The 20,570-nt window shown below is 44.4% G+C and overlaps 1 protein-coding gene across 5 annotated transcripts in view; it reads right to left on the bottom strand.

The window, feature by feature from the left end:
- LOC105541929 (cytochrome c oxidase assembly factor 1 homolog) overlaps positions 1-20,570 on the bottom strand; it is a 123,433-nt gene that overhangs the window by 24,123 nt on the left and 78,740 nt on the right. Inside the window, exons 2-7 of one of the 5 annotated variants that reach the window (XM_011983210.1) lie at positions 18,282-18,381; positions 16,324-16,376; positions 14,100-14,199; positions 11,819-11,967; positions 6,861-6,937; positions 5,543-5,970 (exon numbers count right to left, since the gene is read on the bottom strand). In XM_011983210.1, coding sequence (XP_011838600.1) covers positions 5,832-5,970; positions 6,861-6,937; positions 11,819-11,967; positions 14,100-14,199; positions 16,324-16,338 — 480 coding nt within the window. In that variant the 5' untranslated portion in view covers positions 16,339-16,376; positions 18,282-18,381 and the 3' untranslated portion in view covers positions 5,543-5,831. Of the gene's footprint in view, positions 1-5,542; positions 5,971-6,860; positions 6,938-11,818; positions 11,968-14,099; positions 14,200-16,323; positions 16,384-18,281; positions 18,382-19,416; positions 19,490-20,570 lie in introns of those variants that run through there. The other 4 variants (XM_011983208.1, XR_001006401.1, XM_011983207.1 and 1 more) reach the window with 4 other exon arrangements.

Here is a 20,570-nt window from a genome sequence, read left to right on the forward strand (position 1 = left end):
GAGCACAAGCTGCTGGAAAAGTGGCACCAAAAGACCTGCTCGACAGTTGCCACAAACCCACGATTTGTGAAAGACATAGCATCTGCAAAGTGTAATCAAGTAAAACACAATAAAACTAGGTATATATGCCTATAAAAGGTTCATTTGTTTTTGACAAATTTGTAGACTCTCAGCCATTATTTTTTTCAAATACTGTTTCAGCCCCACCCTCCTCCTCCTCTTTCTTAGACCCATGATTCAAATGTTAGGTCTTTAGCTAGAGGCCCACAGGTACCAATCGCAGTCTGTTTTCCCTGCTCAGATTTTTATTTCATCTTAAAATTCAGTGATTCTTTTCTCTGTACTCCTCATTCTGCTGTTTAACCCATCCAGCGAGATTTTTATTTCATTTAATCTTTTCTCAGTTCTAAAATTTCCATTTGATTTGCTGTCTTCTAAGACTTCCTGTTTTTTCATTTATTCCAAGCATGTTCATAATTGCTCACCGAAGTTTTAAATGATGGCTGCTTCAAAATCCTTCTCAGATAATTCTAAGATCTGTGTCATCTTGGTGTTTGTGTCTGTTAACTCTCTCTTCTCATTCAGGTTGACATTTGCCTGGTTCTTGGCACAAGAGCATGGCTTTCTGTTCTATTCTGCCCATTTGGGTTTGAGACCCTGGACTTGTTTGAATGTTTTAGTAGGTCTACTCTGACACCACCCCCATGGGTGAAGGGGGCATGTGGTGGGTTTGACGGTTCAGGCTCACCACTGAGCCCCGTTTGAGTACAGGCGGCAGGGAGGAATGGCTCAGTGCAGCTTCCCACTAGAACACGTGGGCCCCACTGATACCATGGGAGTGGGGGGAGTTGTTCCTCTGGGTCAGGGTAAAAGTCTAGGCTCCCAACATGGCCTCCACTGACACTATGGGGGTGGGCCTCATTACCATCCTGCAGGGATAGAAGTCCCAAGCGCCCTACTGGGCTAGCTCTGACCCCGCTCCAGCAGGGGTTGGGGAGGCCTCATTGCAACAGGCAAAGGAGAAGGTCTAGGCTCCCCACTTGGCCCTTGCTGGTGAGGCTGTGGGGTTGGGGCCATGGGTTTTTCCACGGTGTTTGGATAGAGTAGGGAAGTTACTGTCCGAGACTTCTCCATCTTTCTAGGTTGCCCTGTCCTGATCCTTGGGCTAGAGACACCAGGCTTTTAGCCATTGGCTCCTATTGGTGTTTCTGGGGTGCTGGTTTCTCCAGTGCCTCGTATTTGCCCAATATGAGGCAAAAGAAAACCCAGGAAAGTCAATGCTGTGTTATTCCTTGGGTACTGAAGTTCCTTTCCATTCGGTCTTCTCAGCTTTCACAGTAGTTTGATGTTTGTTTTATGCAAGTCCAGGCTGCTCTTAGTGGAGGAATAGGGAGAAGTGCGTCTATTCTTTCTTGTCTCTTCTACTTTGTTTTGAATAGTGAATTTTCTAAAAATGTGGTCCTAGAAAGTAGCTTAGTTTGCAAAATATAAACATAACTTTTATATAATTTTATAAATAACTACTGACTCAGTCAAACCACCGAGGACATGTTCTACAATCAATGGTTTGTGTGTGTCTCCAATTGAATGCTAAGTCCTCGATCTAAGCCATGTCTTAGGTTAAAATAATTCCAGGATTTCCTGATATTGAACCACCTTTGCATTCCGGGAATAAACCTCTCTTAGTCACTGTTAACAGTAGGGTGCACTAGGTTAAGTTGGGGTAACAAATAGCCCCCCATCTTAGGGGCTTGTAAGGGTTTATGTGTCTTTTACGCTCCATGTCCCACTGTGGGTCAGCTGTCCCAGCCCCCAAGCCCTTGAAGTAGCCACCATCTGGAATATTACCAATCTTAGGGACGAAGGCAAAGTGGACAGTGTGAACCAAGGGCAGGCACTTAAAACTTTTACTCAGAAGTCCTACATGCCACTTCCACTCACAAGCCACACAGTCACACCTAAGTTCAACGAGGGGATGTATAATCCTCCCACAGGAAAGAGCACTGAGAGGGAGAAGCACCAACTCATTTCGTGAAAAATAATACAATATACCACTACATATCATTGGATTCAGTTCACTAATATTTTATTTTGAATATTTGCATCAACCTTCATAAGGGAGACAGGTCTATAGTTTCTCATTTCATAAAAATAATTTGGAAGTGAAAAATTACTTTGTCATTAAGACTGCAAGGTGACTGATGTGGTAGCTCAAGTTAAAGTGTTATAGGTGTATAGTAGGGGGTCTAATTTCTGCCTTGACAGCTTATTATGTAATAATAAAAGGTTAACACACTTCATGTGATCTGATAAATCAATTAAAACATTTCCTTAAAAAAAATTCCTTTTGGAAATTTCCTCTAAGGGGAAAAAAATTTGGAAGATAATTTAGGAATGAAAAGTACTCTCTCCTGCAAAGTCAGATTTCACTTCTGCACCCAACCCGTGTCTTAGAGGCATGTTTTTAATATTTTCATTTCCTACTTTTCTGCCCTGGATTATAAAGTGGGCGCAGTTTTTCTGTACACATTCCTGACAGTGCTTTCAACTGAGCAACTCTGCCAAAAAGCATGCCTGAACCGGGAGGGCATTACTAAGGAGGCAAGAATCTTCTAGTGGGTGGAGACGAGGTTCTCCTATCACCCTCTCACCTCCTTCTTGACCGCCCCCGTCATTGAGCCTCCTGTGTAAACAGCATCTTTTGTCCAAGCATCCCAATGAGCAGTATAAACATTGTCTCACCTGTAAGGCAAGTGATTGGTAAATATTTATTCATATTTTTCAGATGGACAAACTGAAAATGCCAGAGTCAAGTGGCCTAAAGCCACTTCCAAAGCTGCTTGCTTTGGGAAAACCCTTCACAACTGCTGCTTCTTGAGCATTTTCCTGGCCTTGCTGGTGGCCAGAGGACAGAAGGAACTAAGTTCTGGCTGTTTGGTGTATATGTAATTTCAGTTTCATTGTTGCTATATACAAACTTTACCAAAACTCAGAGTAATAAAACCTTATCAGGTATTAGCAAGTCCTTGGGTTGGTGAATAGGGAATGTTTACAGGCAAGAGGAGGCTAATTCTAGGAAAACTGAACGAAGACGGTAAAATCTGTGACTTACTTGAAAGTCACACAGGTCTTGTCAGTACACATTCAGCACAGTCTCTGAAACCTCGTTAGCAGTAGAATCACGTGCTTACCCCCAATCTTTGATGGCCACAAATTGTATGCAAATGTCAACACTGGCAGTCACACACTGTGGCCAACCTACCTTTCCAGGCCTCTCTTTTACTTTACCTACGCTCATCTACACGCTGTCCAAACTGGGCTTCTTATTTCTGGGGCACAACTCCCCCCTGCCCGCTCTGGGGCCTCTCTTCATGCTGTGCTTTCCACTTGCAGGGTGCTCTCCATCATGTCTGCTTATCAAAATCTTGGACTTCAAGGCCCACAGGGACACTACTGCCTCCGGACAGCCTCTTAGATTCCTCCTAACTGATATCTCTATTTTCTACATCATTTTTAGCACCAGAGCTTGAAATTCTTTTGGCACAGTATTATAATACTCTCCACAGCCCCTGCCCATCCGCCCAGCACACTAGCTGGTAAGGAACTTGCGGGTAGAGGCCCTGCAGCCTCTTCTATAGTAAAGCACGTAGGAGTCACGCTACCATTTGTTGGCTGTGATCCCTCTCCTGCAGTCTTCACGTCTACAGTTTGTATCATTCTAGGAAACCCCTTTCTCTGGTCTCTGGGCTATCCTGTCTCTTTATGGGATGCACTGGGGGCCCTTCCTCAAAAAGTCACCTTTTCCTCTGATGCATTATCCAAGACATCATTAAGGTAGTTAGTGGAGTCAATGGCTGAGTCACAGTGATTAATGGATCTACAGGAAACAGTGGGCTGCAAGTGCACATCATTGCTATCCTCAAAGAACAGGAAAGACAGTGTCTATTGCAATGATCAAGTTCCAGCCTGCTCAGAATCACCCGTGAAGGCATTAAGTGCACAGGAAGTAAATGTGAAGAGAAAGAACACCCAAGATGGCGGCTTTCAAATAGAAATCAAGGAGCTATTCACTACATAATACTATTTCCTATCAGGTGGATTAGAAAAGCCTCTTCATTAATTCAAACTCTACACTTATTTTTACTTCAGAACAGATGGCCAACCTGAGCCCTGGTTTTCTATAATTTGGCCATAGCAAAGAAACAAAAAAAAATTCAAACACTAAAATGAAGTAGAAGTTGTCAGAGAATAGACAGCAAGCAACACATAAATTCACAACATACACACAATAGGACAGTGTGTAACTTAAAGAGCAAAAGCACAAAACTGTACAATGCTCTGCCATTTATTTTAAAAGACTGTAGAGATTGGAATATTTATCTAAACACACTGACAAAAGCGCTCTCAGGGGGAGACTTTTCACTGTATAATCTACTCAAAGAACACACAAACATGTTTTTAAAGAAACAACTCCAGAATAGAGATAACTTGTAACACCTGAAGACCTCATATTCTACCAGCATGTTTAAGCTCATTTTTTTCTTTTTTTCTGAGAGGCTTCTCTTCACTGAGTATTAAGAATGTAGGAAGAGAGCTCATGGCTGTCCTTCATTGTGGACAACTACAATGGCATTAAGCCTGCAAATGCTAAGAGGGTTAAACTGACCTTTTCAAAGCACAGATACCAGATTTCTGTTTTTGTAGGCTCTGGTGCCCAGAAGGAAGTTCTTTTGCTTTATAATATGTTTCCTTATAAGACTAATAAAACCTAAGGATACGATTATCTAACATGCAGTTAAGTTGTTTGGAAAGCAAATAGGTAAGAACCTGTTAGCTTTTTCCTTTCCTTCCCTTTTCCTTCTTTTTCTTTCCTTTTTTTTTTTTTTCTCTCTCTCCTGAGACAGAGTTTTGCTCTTGTTGCCCAGGCTGGAGTGCAATGGTGAAATCTTGGCTCACTGCAGCCTCTGCCTCCTGGATTCAAGCAATTCTCCTGCCTCAGCCTCCCAAGTAGCTGGGATTACAGGCACCTGCCACCACACTCAGCTAATTTTTTTGTATTTTCAGTAGAGACGAGATTTCACCATGTTGGCCAGGCCTCCTGACCTCAGGTGATCCGCCTGCCTCGGCCTCCCAAAGTGCTGGGATTACAGGCATGAGCCACCACCCCCAGCCAGATGCTGTTACCTTCAAACTAACTTTCCTAAGTTAACTTTATGTGTATATGTACACACACAAATTTTCTAAGCTTTCAAAATGTTTGGAATAAAAATTATTTTGCAAATCTTCAACCGGGCAGATGGTTGGTATCTGAAATAGAAATAAATGCAAACAAAATATTCCAAAGTGATGGAGAATGTCCACAAGCTACTTAACAACATGAATTCAAGGTACAGTGAAAAACCAAACTGGTCTTCCTCATCATTCTCATGTCAATAATTTAGAAAAAATCCCTTCAGTACTACTGAGCTTCAGGCTTTGTCATGAAGACTGAAAATTCCAGGGGAAAGGAAGAGGAAGAGAAAGGAAAGAAATGAGAACCAGCAAAGATCAACAAACATTTCATTAATTCTGATTCCTTTTATCATTTGCTTTTTTATACAAAGCACTTTCAAATCAATTATCTTAAATTTGTAATAGGGGTTTCTTTCGGATTCAGTTTAAAAATGACAAATAGCATTCGTTGTGCCCAAGTTGGAATTATACCAAAATTACCATGTGCTGGCACATACAATCATCCCGCTGGTGGCTGGAAAACTGGGTTGCAGGAGTGTCTGCCACTCAGATGGGCCACCACCCCAGTGGGCATATGGTAGAGATGAGGGAAGGATGGACTAGAAGCACGCTGGGCCTGCTGGGTCTTCTAGGTCGTCTCTACTCTTTTTCACTTCGTCACCGTTTTCCCCACTGAGCTTGAACACAGGAATCTGCTGACCATCCTTGAGCTTTAAAAAGACCTCGTCAAGGTGCCACCTGAGAGAAACCAGAAGTACAGTATCTCTAATCTATGAACACTGAGGCAACGGCCATAGTCAAAAAAAGGGGTGCAGAAAGCAGTTGTTTTGAATAATGCCTTAAATTTTTGTAAACATTTTGTGTGAGTGCTGTGTCAACACAATTCGTAACATTCTACCATGGGCTCTCATTATTTAACCAGCTTCGACTTCGAGGCAGGCTTAACAATGACAGGCGAATGGAAGGGACACCAGGAAGGAGAAGGAGCAGTTTATTTCTCATTTCCTAATTCACACTGACCTTCAGTTCCTGGCATGGAATCCAGCCAGCTCGTGCACTAATCCCAGGCTCAGAGGTCAGTGAGCCCAGGGTGAGCTAGGTGGGCCCGCCTGCTCCTTTTGTCCTTGGGAATTAAAACACAGCCTGGCTAAACAGCAAGCATCTATGAGAGGGGCTTCCCGTGGGGGAAGTGAGTGGATGTAGCTACTGGCAACCAGACAAGCAAAGCCAATTAAGGGGTGGAGAGCTTATGCAAAGAATGTGATGAATAAATTCTGGAACAAGAATCCATGCCCTTTATTCATTTGTAACAATCGAGGCAGTGAAGTGAGAAGCTGTAACATAGCATCAAATTATGACAGACCTAGATCACTATAACTGGAAAGTTTTATGAATTCAACGGCATATAAGGAGAGGGCAATTCAGTAGACTGTATGGATAAACCGGACTCAGCTAAGAGCCACAGTACTGGCTTGCTGCCCAGGCCACGAAGCTTTCAGCTTCAAGCTTGAAAAACAGTTCTTCCTATGCCCACAGCAATTTACCAACAAATGAAAACAGAGTCGGGGTTGCTTCCATCAGGAAGTCCTCCTCCCACCCCCCGGACTGCCGTCACCTTCCCAGGATACCTCTGAAAGAGGCCACCTCTGGAGGAGCGGACGTAGAGAAGGCCCTCTGACTTGGATCCAGAGACAGGAATCTTCAACTGTGGTGTAAAATGACAGAAAGGAGAGATGTAATTCGATACATTATTGTCATTTCAGAAGATGATGACAAAATGATGCTTTCTAGAGCTAAGCCTATAAAATCCAGTGATTCTCCACAGAAGTGAGTTGTTTTCTAACAGCCCAGCTGGAGAATCCACTTGATTTTCCAAATGTCCTGCCCCTCTTTGGTTGGCTGGTAAGGTCAATGGCAGTCTTTGCATTTGGCAAGGAGGCCTCCTATGATCCTACTTCCAATGATCGCTCAAAAGTCCACTGTTAAAAAGGAGCAAACTCCTGACACACGCAGCAACATGGATGAGTATCAAAAACACGCCAAGTCAAAGGGCTTTACACAGCAGGAGTATATAACTATTTATTTTAATTCTACAACAGGCTAAACTATGCTGGAAACCTGTTATTTTGATGGATTACAAAGTAATTTTCAAACATCAAAAAAAAAAAAAAAGAAAAGTGACTGCCTCTGGTAGAGCTGGAAGATGTGAGAAGGAACCCACTGGGTAGGAAACGAGGGAATTCAGGTGCTGGGAGCAATCTACATCTAGATAACGGCTTGAGTGACACGACTGGGTGTATTTGTTAAAACTCATCAGAGATAGGACACTTGGATTTGTGCCTTTCACAGACTGTAAATTTTACCTCAAAAAAAAAAAAAAAAAAACAAAACTAGGCACCATAACAAATATTAAACTCCACTTAATGATGTACGTGCTTACATGTATAATGTTTGAAAATTACTTTGTAATCCATCAAAATAACACTATAGACTCATGGAAACAGAGCAAAATGCTAACTGTAGAATCCAGGTACCAGCTATAGGTGCTCACAGTATAAATTCTTTTATCTGTTTTGTACATTTGAAATTTTTCATAATAAAATACCAAAAGAAAATTCACTGTTTTAAAGAGGAACCTACTGCCAGCAAATTGGTACATATTTTGACCTGGACCCTAAAGAACAGGCTTTAAGGAAAATATAATACATGAAGGCTTGTCTGGGAAAGACGACACGGAGTCCTGGGTTTCTCCTTCATTCCCAGCACCACAGGCTGGGTTCGCACCACAGCGTGCTGCCAGGTGCTGCCATGCCCGTGCCCAGGCAGTCGGCCTGACAGCCCCTAAGCACTTGTTTGATTACACTCCAATTTAGAAAAAAAAAAATAGTGAATGCGATGTTTTTGGTTTCTCACGAAAACCAAAGAAGCTATGAGCCTCGCGAAGGAGACACAGGCACAGTAATAAGGAAGCCTGCCATGAGACAGGCACCTCCCAGAGTGCCTTCCCGTGTCCTCGGTAATGGCCAAAGATACCTCCCGGAGCGGGGGCGGGGTGGGGGTGGGGGCGGGGAGTATCCCACCCATTCCAAATTGCCACCAAGAGAAGAAACTACTGAGGTACACATTTGTGCTTTCCAAAACTCTTTCTTTCCTTTAAACACACCTGAAGGCAGGCACAGGATTTGGAACATGGCTCCATAACTCAGGTGAATAGGCAGCCAACTAGTCACACTTCAAGAACAAATCTTTAGCCGGGCATGGTGGCTTCCGCCTGTAATCCTAGCACTTTGGGAGGCCAAGGCGGGTGGATCACTTGAGGCCAGGAGTTCGAGATCAGCCTGGGCAATATGGCAAAACACCATCTCTACTAGAAATACAAACAATTAGCCAGGCGTGGTGGTGCGCACCTACAGTCCCAGCTACTCAGGAGGCTGAGGCAGGAGAATCGCTTGAACCTGGGAGGTGGAGGCTGCAGTGTGCCGAGATCACACCACTGCACTCCAGCCTGGGTAACAGAGCAAAGCTCCATCTCAAGAAAAAATAAAAAATAAAAAATAAAAACAAATCTTCAGGGTCCCACTGTTTGAGTCAAGCTAAAGCTTTTCTCCAGAGATTATAGAATTAAGCAACAGAGTATATACTGAGCATCTCTGGATGCTTTAAGAAAAAAAAAAAAAAAGGAAGGAGAAAGAAATGGGCAGAAGCAAGAAGGATTCTGAAGAACAGCAAACTCTGAGAGGCCAATGTCTGAACTGTGCACAGCTGTGCTTCCGTGTGTAGATGTGACACTTTACAGGTTGGTTCCTTCACCCAGCCCGACCTTGCCAAAGATTAAAGCAGGAGTTCTGGTAAAGCAAAAGTTGGTCACTGGTTACTATTTCACACACACACTCTAGAAAAAATCCCAATATAATTACTTCATGAACAACTGAAACATCTCACCTCTGGAAAAACTGTAAGAATTACAAATAAAGGAATTTGGGATAATAGGGCATATGCTGTATACAAGCATCCTTACAGCTGATTATAAAGAAAGTAAGGACCCTGACAGAATGTCAAAAATAGTCCACAAATTGGAAGGCATGCACTGAGGCTCCGGGTGGCTGTGATGCAGCAGACTCTGAACTCCTGTCACTGCAGAGTCACAGCATTTGGCAGCAGTAGAAGCCAGAACCTAGCACCACAGCCAACATAGTCACAGCATGGCCAAGGCCCCAGGGATGTGGGGAAGCCCAGGAAGGCACCCTCTCAGCACCACTGGGGCCAAAGTGAAAGCTGGACAGAACAAAGCTCCCACCAAAACAACCATGGCCTCACCCTACTCTCACTGGGGTTCCTGGAGCACCAGATCATGGATGCTGCATCAACCAGCCCCGGCAAAGGCGCCTTTGGCACCCACTTCCTCAGCGCTACAGCTGGGCTCTGTGCTCTGAGCCGAGAGAAATGCAACAGCCAGACCTACCTGCTGGCTTTTCCAGGTTCTCAGGATTGCTGGGGTCTAGCCAAGTGACCAAAGACAAGGAAGCACAGACGGGCTCCGCCACACCATGGGAGCAATCCAGTGGCCTGGCACAGAGTGAGCACTCCACACATGCCCAGCCCTTCCCTGTGCTCCTCCTACGTGTCCTCTCTCACGCGGTGTCACTGCCGTCCTTCCACTCACATCCATGCTGGACACTGGAGCATCACCTCCGACCCACCCACTCCTGATACATGACTGTTACCAAGTTCTGTCACCTGGATGCCACGATGCCTTCACATCCATCTTTTGCTTCTCCAGGCCACACCTCTGGTTCATGCTCTCACCACTGCACACCAGTGTGGCTGCGTCTCTCTCATAAAGGTGGCTCACTGTAGCCAGTCCCTGGACATCACCAATCTACACAAACATACCTTCTTTTAAAACCGAGTATTTTAATCAGAATACCAGAGCATGAATTGCTTTTGTAGTTCAAAAAAAGTCTCATTAGAGCTAGGTCCATTAAGAACATACTAAAAATAACAAAAAATAATGTAGGTCAGATCACCTCACTCTTATCCTTCCAACACTTTACGGGCTTCTGCTGCTAGAGTCAAGCACACACCTTCCAAGATGACATTGTGGCCCCCTGGTGGCCACGGCCTCTCCTACCTGCCCACACCCACCTCGCCCACCTGTGCCTCCACTGCCATATCACACTGACAGGGGACACAGTGACAACCTTCCCGGGGCATGCTGCTCCTCAGCCGGGTGTTCCTCTCCACCATTCAAAGTCCTCACAGCCGTCTCCCAGGCCTCCAGCCACTCCCCCTAGGCCTGCATAACAGTGACAGGGCTTGCATCACCCTGTCTTACTCAGGAATTTTCAACTATAAAACCCCAAAAGCCTTCTGCACCTCTATTCCCCACATAGCTTAGAATCATTCCTCAAACCAGGGTATATACTCAAAATATGTTTGTTAAACAGAAGAACAAATGCATTTTACATGCAAGTGAGTGTGATCAAGTACAAAAAGGTAAGTTACAGCTAAAAAAAATGGGTTGGTATACTGTGGAAGCAATGTAAATAAATACACTTTAAAAATCAAAGTTTAAAGACTTGGTTACATTTGAATGCGCACTGACTGGATACAGATGCTTTCTCATTTTTTTTTATTTTAGAGACAGTTTCACTCTGTCACCCAAGGTGGAGTGCAGTGACATGATCATAGCTCACTGCAGCCTCCAACTCCTGAGTTCAAGTGATCCTCCTGCTTCAGCCTCCTGGGTAGCTGGGATTATAGGTGTGCACTATCATACCTGGCTAAATGATAGATAGATAGATAGATAGATAGATAGATAGATAGATAGATAGATAGAGAGCTAGACAGACTAAATGATTGATAGATGATTGATTGATAGACAGATGATTGATTGATAGATGATTGATAGACAGATAGATAGATGATTGATAGATGATTGATAAATAGATGATTGATTGATAGGCAGATAGATAGATAGATAGATGATTGATTGATAGACAGGTAGATGATTGATAGATAGATGGATGATTGATTGATAGACAGACAGACAGACAGACAGACAGACAGATAGATAGATAGATAGATAGATAGATAGATAGATAGGCAGGCAGAGAGAAAGAGAGATAGAGACAGGGTCTTGCTGTGTTGCCCAGGCTGGTATCAAACTCCAGGGCTCAAGCAATCCTCTTACCTCAGCCTCCCAAAGTGCTGAGAGCTATCAAAGCCAACATGGTAGCAAACCACCACTGGTCATTTCTCTACTACCTTCAATTCAAGATGGTAGTAGCATACCACTGCATTCCCTGCATACCCACTGCATTCCCTGCATACCCACTGCATTCCCTGCCACATCAATTCCCCAGAATGGAAGAAAAGTATATAGAAATATATCTATAATATAAAATATATTTTATATAAACATTAAAATCCATAATAAAAAAACTTTTTTTAAAGGTGCTAAACCTAGCTTTACTTAGTGGATTTTCCCATCCCAAATCCTTAACTCCAAGACTTTCCAGGAGACAGTAGACTCTCCTCTCCTTCAGCAGGCACCAGCCTGCAGTTCGCAGGGAAAGCACGTTACCTTGGCATCAGCGACGTCCACGAAGTTTTCCCTATCGGTGAGCTTGAGATAATGGATGTTGAGAGGAGGGCCCAGAGCTTCCTGTGCCTCGGGATGGCTCTGCAGCTGCTCCACTGCCAACTTGTAATATAAACCCCTGGAATGAAACTCTAAGGACGAAAGACACACTTATTTTCCTTGTTGAACTTGGTCAGGTAGAATCTACTACAAAGAAAATTAAATAATACAATTGATGTACAGGGTAGAAACAGAAACATGAAATTTGTGGATGGACGAATAATTAGGACCATCTACTCTAAACTGTCCATTTTACAGACTCAAAAACCAAAGCACTGGCAGGCAGTGTTTTGCAGGGATGTGCAGATGACCTTAGGCCTTGACCTCAAGCAGACCCTTTCTGCTTCACCTCATTTCTACCCTCACTCATTGCCTTATTTCTACACCTAAGCGGTTTGATCAGCTCTTCCCTAAGTTTCCTCTCAAGTCTTTAAGTTTCCTCTAAAGTCCTATGATTCCATGACTTGTTCAAAGTGACACAGCTTGTCCACGGCAAAGCCGAGGCCAGAAGTCATGACACCTGACTTCTCAACATTGCCTATTCCACTAACATGAGACGTAAAATAGGCTACAACATTAACAAAACCCTCAGGCCAAGAAACAGGATATGAGAATGTTCACTCATCGACATTTAAGCCAACATTTCAAGTCAAACTGCTCTCAGTCTCAGGAATCATTCTGAGCCCACAGGCTACCCGGGAACTCCGGGCAGCACCTCCCAGAAGCTGTAAGTTCTAATAATCAACTGCCCGAAGGAGGGACCACAGGCAGGCTTCCCAAGCAGGCTGTTCAGTTTGGCCACAGAAAGTGCTTCCCTTCTGAAGGTCCCATCACACTAATGAAGGGAAAGGTGACCTGACCCTGGAGAGGCCAAGGGAATCCCCCTCCTCGGCTGCTTCCCAGGAACAGGGATACAGGGAATACCACAGGAATGAACGCGGTGCCAGCCATGATAGGAAAAGAAGGGACAGAAGCAGAGTCCAGACAGTTAATCTTTATTGAGTGATTTCTATGGCCAGGCACTGTTCTCAATATTTCACACATCTCACAATGTTCAATAGCTCTCATGTTGTAAGATTCAATTCTCACCTCATGCACAGGCACTAACATTACCACACATCACACCAATAAGGTAACTAACGCCCAGAAAGGTGACAGACTCCCCCATAAGGCCACATAGCTGGTCAAGAGCTGGAGCCAAGATTCAACCATTCAACCCAGGCAGTCGGCTGCAGTGCCCAGGTCTCACCAACTTAGCAGCCTCCTAAGGGAAAAAGGCTGTCACACCAGAAGGCTGAACCCTGACCCAAAAATGCACCCATTCCTCTCATGTCCTGCCCCTGTCCTTTGGCAGAGGGAAGAGGAGGCCAAATTATTCAGTCTGAATCATTCCTGGGAATGCTCATCTCAAGCCCCCTCCAGACTCAGCAACTTCACCAACTCTGCAGGAAGGTGCCGAAAGGCTGCAGAGGACACTGGAGCCTGTTTGCTTGTCTGCTGGTGACACTCACATCCTGGGAAGAAGTGAAAATGTTGCAGAGTGGATGAAGAGTCAAGCTGGGTGGGGATAAAGGGGCCTTAAAAAAGTCAGTCTGGAAAAAACTGCTGCCGCTTTGCCACCAGTAGCATTAAAATGACCTTAAATGTCCTGGCTGCTGACAGTAATTGTGGCCTGTCTTTACAAATTCAAATTTGAGTGCAGTGGGGCTGGAAGCTGCATGTGTCGGGATTTTGCCATCGTGGTCTCTGCTTTTATTTTCTGCCCCTGTCAGAGTCCCTTGCTTGTGGTCCCTCCTCCATTAAATCAACAGCAGAGAATGAAAGTGCAACGAAGGCTGACAACACTGGACACATACTCACAGCTTTCCCCACCTGTGAACCATCTGGTATTCCCCTTCCCTCTGTCCTTTCTTTATATAATCTCAGAATCTTGATGGAGCCACTGTGTGTGCACTGGACTGAAAGCCCATCATGCTTTGCTAGGCTTCTTATGCAAATGAGTCCTAGTCCTTTTATTTGTACTCGTTGCTCCTGGAAAAACTGAGATTACAGGATACAGAGGAAGCTACAGCCAATGAAATGGTGGACTAGCCTTTAAAATCACCCTCTCCTCCTTCTCTAATCTAAAGAAAGCATCTCAAGTATTTCCTCTGATGGAGGAGCAGGAGCAGGAGCAGGATAGCTAGGAGGAAGTCAGGCCGCAGGCGGCTTGCAGGATACTTACTTTGTATGAGGTAATACACAAGGGCAAAGCTCCCAGTACCGAACACACCGCCGAAAAGGACCTTTATTCTCAGAGGAATTGACTGCCCGCTTCCTGGATACTTAAAAACAAAAGATACAAATTTATTGTAGGATTCCCTGTTTTGTGCCAAGGGGATTTGCCTGGCGTGGGCCCCTCAAGGAAAGAAGCATTAAGGAAGTCAGCAAGGAGGCCAGACCGCCCTCCCTCATTTGCTTCCTTTCCAAATGCCAGGGTTGGTTCTGGAGCCAAACTGAGTGCCCTTCTGAGGGTGCCCTCTCGAGAGTGGCCCATGTCCAGGACCCATGCTGTGGGGGCCCTGCCGCCCCCAGCCGGCCCAGCACAGAGCAAGCATTCAGCCCACCATCCTGACAGACAGAGCCCAGACTGTGTGCCAAGCCCCGCGTGGCCAGGAAGCACAACCACTTTGTCTCAGGCCAACTGGTAAACAGGAAGCTTATCCTTTGTGGCAATGGCTGGTCCTTATAAGCCTGCAAATGGGCTGGAGCTGTCACTGGCTCCTTTCTTTCGTATTTTGAAAAATGCCCCACCCTTGGGATGAGGAAACCTTGGTTATGACTTTCAGGCTGAATGAACAGATGGAGGGATGCCAGCTCAGCAAATAGAGCACACCACATCCACCCTGGCTTTAGCTCCTGTCCCCTGAAGGCCTGGGTGGGGCTGGGAGCAGCAGTGGACTCCCTGGAGCCAACTCTCCTCCTTCCTGGTGGCCATAACCACTGCTCACAGCGGCCTGAGGCTTTCTGAAAAGTGTAAGATACCTGACCATAAAACAGTAAGACGTGGGCTATAGGAGTAGGACAGGAAAGGACAGGAGAGGGGTCACAATTCAAATGCCCACAGGGCCAAACAGGTCACATAAAAGACAGCAGACACTGCAAAGACAAGGACGTAAGGCCCAGCCAAGAAGACAGCTTCAACCTGGCTCCCGCTGACTGTGGCTGTGTGGCCCCAGTCTCAATGGATCTTTCCGTTTTTCAAGAGGGGTCAGAAATCTGATTTTTTTTTTTTAAATGTGAAACTGCCTGGATTCTAAATGCTGACAACCAATTTTTTAAAATTGCTAACAAAATGCATTTGTGAATCAAATTATTTCTGTGGGTTTTCAGTTTGCTTTGACCATCAGCACATCCCAACCCTAAGTGAGATTTAGGTAAATTCCTGTCTGTCTTTGCTGACATTTCTCCAAAACGAATAGAGATTTTGGACAGACATGGAAATCCCGGTTTTAGATAAAGGAAAAAACTCCGTGTCTGTGTCCCTACTTGAAGATTTAACCTTAGATTTTAATTGTGCTCCTTTCACAAAACAAAGCCTCTGATGTGTCCTAAAGGGGTCAGAGGTAACACAGTGCAGAAAAGTTAGGTATAATGCGAGTTCCTTTGCTGGCTGGAACACATTCTCACCATCTGCTTCTCCACCTTCCAGAACACAGAGTAACAACTAATTGTCTACCCATCATTTCTGAAAACTGAATGTAAAGGAATCCATAGAAACCCTGTTGGAGGAAGTTCCTCAGGGACACATTCTTTCTGAGAACTAGTAACTAAACATACCCTTGAATCAGGCTACAGGTGACCAGTTCTATACTAAAATATTTAATCCAGGTTTATGTATATAAAGGGCTTTGATCAATTTAACAAATGAAGGAGGGTGACATTTTAGATCATCTTTGTATTATCTGCTTATATGCTGTTTTGTTCAACTAAGAAAAGGCTGTTGAAACCACAAACAAATGTACAGCAACTGCTGTAAGAGTTCTAGCTAGTGCCCTATAATATGTAAGAGTATCAAAATGAGTGTAAAGTCAATTACAGTAATGTGATCTGGGAAAAGCCATTTAGTTCTCATAATGAAAATGGTCAGAGCATCTCTGAAGAATGTATTAGTCAGATCTTGCTTAATTTGAAGAGAGCTCAACAGGGTGAGGCAGCCAGACTGGGTTATGCAGACGTTCCCAGAGTGTTACAGCTTCCAACGCCGGCATGAGACACGAGAGAAAGACAAAGCCGGAAACAATGCAGAAAATGCCCCTCCCATCCCTCCTGTGAAGTTAAAGCACAAGTGAACCCTAAAGACCAGGAGAAGCCCGTAACTATTCAGGGAGTGACTTTCTTCTATTGTCTAACTCGAGAATACCCTGGCACGTTTTAGTGGGGAACTTGGCCCTGGAACATTCCATTACCTTTTGCCACATCATAGCACAACTCTCTTCAAAATCAGCAAAGGCAAGTTGTCCTGCAATTAGAAAAGATTTTACATTAAAATCATTTTTTAAAGCCCAATTCTCTCTAGTCTCATACAGCCAAGATTTATTACCAACCCAAGCTTTAGAACATGAACAAGGAGTTAAATTTAAGCTCTAAAACAAGCCTTGTCTGAGAAAGGCCCTGGTTTTTCCCCCTTCTGCCAAATTAGGAAGAAAAAACAAAGCCTACGGGTTTCCTGTCTGTGTCCTATGTACTTTTTGTTACAGCAACCAAAGAACCGGTGTGCACAAGGGAGAACCGCAGGCAGCAATTGCTTTGACCACAGCACAAACACGGGGCCAATCAGCAGGTGGCTGGACCCTCAGAAGCAAGATGCTAGCAATAAAAGCTGTACATGACAGAGTGAAAACAGCACTTCACAGTAAAAAAGAAACCATAGTACAGTAAACCCATATATGAACTTTAACAATATTGATAATACCTAACACTTTTAACAATATTGATAATACCTAATACCTTACTATTATGTGTCTTTTACTATTCTAAGCACTTTACATAATTCATTTAATTCTCACAAGCCTTCGAAGTAGGAACTATTATCATCACCCTCATTTTACAGATGAGTAAACTGAGGCACAGAGAGGTTAAGTAAAATGCCCAAAGGTGCACTAATAAGTGAGTAAGTGGTAGAATGGGGATTCAAACTCATGGAGTCTAGCTCCAGCATCTGCTCTTTCAACCACTGTGGTACACCAGCTTTAAGATATCTAATTAAAGCAATATTGAAATGTGAAAACAGTGTCTCTGAGCTAAAATATATTCTTACTGTTCAGTGTAAAAGTCCTTGGCAGGCATGCCTTTCCTGCTATTTTTCCAGACAAGGTAGATACATATTTGTACCTTCATTCCTTCTTTTGTTTAGCAAACGGTTACTGAGGGTCTGATCTGGTCAGACAGTAAGAATATAAAAACAGCATCAAGATATAAGGAATTTTCCTTAGTCCTGAAGGGATACAGACAATTAAACAAATAATGATAACATAGATCTATCACATACAACTGCACAGCTATGCACTGCACAACGCTTGCAGGGCACCATGCACATTAGAGACATCAAAGATTTCTGTCTTTATTAAGACAGTTTGCCAACAGTTGGAAGTACTATGAAGTATCCTGAAGAAGGTGTGGGTGTCTTTTTCTAATTTGCACAAAGGTGCCTTCGGGCTAGCAGCAGCCCGGTTAGTGCAACCAGATATATGCACCAAGAGAGGAAGTAACACTCAGGAAGTGGTCGACCCCGCTGCACGGAATCAGTGGAGGTTTCACAGTTTACGGAGAAGAGAAAGGTGAAAGAGTAGGAGAACAGCTTCAGATCCGGGAAATGATAAACAAAGGCAGAGTGGGCAGAAACAAGAACTGCTGAAGTGTAAAGTACAGGAGAGGAGCCACAGGAAACAGGTCCGGAAATGGAGGGGCGGCAGCATAGGGGGTGGTTACTGCTAAGAAAGACCCTCGACCCTGAGCTGTCGGACTCTGCAGATGAGGGGCTACAGAAAAATCTCTCTGGGACAGACGGCTGGGCAGATGCGGGGAGAGAAGACAATGCAGCAGTACTGCCAGAGGACAGCAAAGCCCAGAGCTAAGACCAAGGCAGCAAGTGTGCCGCAAAACGGTGGTTTCTTAAAATATTCAGGATGGGTCTTACTTATTTATTTACTTATTTTTATACTTGCTCATTCCAAAAAGGATGATGGAGCTAACAAAGATACATACTTTAGAAGAGAAGAAAACAGATAGATGAGGAAATGAAGATAAATGAAAAATAATATTCAGAAAAGAAATGGGGCTGAAATAAAATTCCTATCTGCTCGGCAGACAGGGAAGCTTGAGGAGCTACAAGATCCAGAGTGTCCGTGGGGAAAGGCAAATCAACCTCTGAGTCAGAAGACAACAGCTGCTAAGAATACATGAAGCCTCAGAAAGCCCTCGCCAAGACTCAGAGATTCTCTCAAGTGACTGGTGTTGCAAACATCCTGAGAATTAAAAACAAGATCACAAAAATAAAAAGTTCCCAACTACCAAATGACTATGTTTTATAACATCCAACTATGAAAGCCACATTCACACTCCCCCACCACCAAAAAAATAAAACAAAAAAACCAGAAGAATTATTTTACAAGCAGTCAAAAGAGTGAGGACTCAAGAGTGCTTAGGCAGTGAGGATCAACCAAGTCTCCCCAGAGCCCTTCCACGTCAAAGAAGGGGTTGGGGTGCGAGTGGTGGGCAGGAAATGGCTTCAGGAGTGAGTCGGGGGTAGCAAGAGCTCCTTTTCAACCAGCTTCAGTTTACCTGCCCCTTCAGCCGCCTTTTGAAGAGTGTTAAGTATTCCCCGACCTCACAAAAAAACAAAATTTCAAAAAGGCACTGTAGAGGAATAGAGATGGATTTCAGGCTAACTGCAGGAATGTTACCTCTTAGAACTAGTCTTCTAGTAAGAGGCGAAAATTTAAAAATGTGATGTGCCATTCTCTGCAATAAACTCAAGTTCAACCAGTCTACTATGTTGCCAAATAAGGGCAGATTTATTTGCTTAACAGTTCGCCAAAAGGCAAGGGTTGCATCTGTATTGGAAATCAAGGAAATTGTTAGCCACAGGAAGGTGGCACAAAGCACTGGCCAGGGTCTCTCAGGAAAGCAGTCTTAGCTCTGCTCTGATACACAAAGGGGTGACTTTGGCCTCCAAAGGCAAATAGTTTATAAACCTTTTCCAAAGTACTAAACCCTTTCTAGAGCCAAAGAACAGTCTGCTAAACAGATGCAGCAGACGCTGAAGCTGGCACAGGCTGGAGGATCCTGTCAGCCTCCCTTCAGCTGGGACCAGAGGAAGCATCACCTGGGGGATCAACAGAACAGCCAGGGAGTTCAAGCCATAGACAGGATCCCACAAGGGAAGGGTGGAAGCAGGCAGGTGGTGCAACTTCAAGCTGGGAAGCACACCAGAATCACAGGAAGCGCTTAAAAAAAAAAAAAAAAGGCCAGGTGCGGTGGCTCATGCCTGTAATCCCCACCTTTCAGGAGGCCAAGGCAGGAAGATCACTTGAGCCCAGGAGTTCAAGACCAGCCTGGGTAACACGGCGGAACCCAATCTTTACAAAAAATACAAAAATTAGTCAGGTGTAGTGGCGTGCACCTGTGGTCCCAGCTACTCAGGAGGCTGAGGCAGGAGGATGGCTTGAGCCCAGGAGGTGGAGGTCGCCATGAGCCGAGACCATGCCACTGCACTCCAGCCTGGATGACAAAGCAAGACCCTGTTTCAAAACAAACAAGGCAGATGTCCAGGCCACATCCAGACCAATTAAAATAGAATCGGCAAGGGCAAGACCCAGGCAATGGTGGTTTTTAACCTTCTCAAGTAATCGCAATATGCAGCCGGGCTTGGGAACCAGTGGTATACTGGAAACAAAGCACATAAAGCAGCATTACAGGTAGCTGAAGCAGGAGCAGGGTCAAAAGCCCGGCTATGAACACAGGCCATGTGACATTCCCAGCAGGCCTATTAACACCCAGAGTCCTCTACAGCAGCGTTTTGCCAAGCATAACCTATTCACTTCACCTCTGTTCCTCTGGGTAACATGGCTGGCCTGGCTTGTCCTACAACTGGGTAACTACTATGGGCCAGGCACCATGCAGGATGTTTTATATGCACTACTCCTATTTCTTAAAACAATCATAAAAGGTAGATATTATTTTTGCCTTTCTGAACTAAAAAAAAGCCTTAAGAAAGGTTCTGAAACTTGCTTATGGTCATGCAGCTATTCCCTGTCAGAACTATTACATGTATCTGACTCCAGAGGCCACGGTTTCTCCACTGAGCCAAGACCATGGATTTCAGAACAATCAGCTTTTCACACAGGTAGGATGTGCTGTCCAAAAGCCATTTCCATCTGCCAGAAGCAAATCACTGCTACACTGGGAAAGTTTTAATCAATGTATCTCCAAGTTATAATTTAAGGGAACAAGGTAAAACAAAGAGATACAAAATCACTTAGCGACTACTGGGAGGAAATGGAAAGATCGTTCCTCCCTATTGTTGAATGGGCACGGCTCATTGCTACTGTCACCCGCGGATTACATATCGTTCAGCCTTTAAAAATCGAAAAATTGTCAAGGGCCACAGTGGAGGGGGTTGGGGGAGGCGGCAGAAAGATAGTACAGAGAATTA

This window comes from Mandrillus leucophaeus, unplaced genomic scaffold (assembly GCF_000951045.1).
Source record: "Mandrillus leucophaeus isolate KB7577 unplaced genomic scaffold, Mleu.le_1.0 Scaffold248, whole genome shotgun sequence".
Lineage (NCBI taxonomy): Eukaryota > Metazoa > Chordata > Mammalia > Primates > Cercopithecidae > Mandrillus > Mandrillus leucophaeus.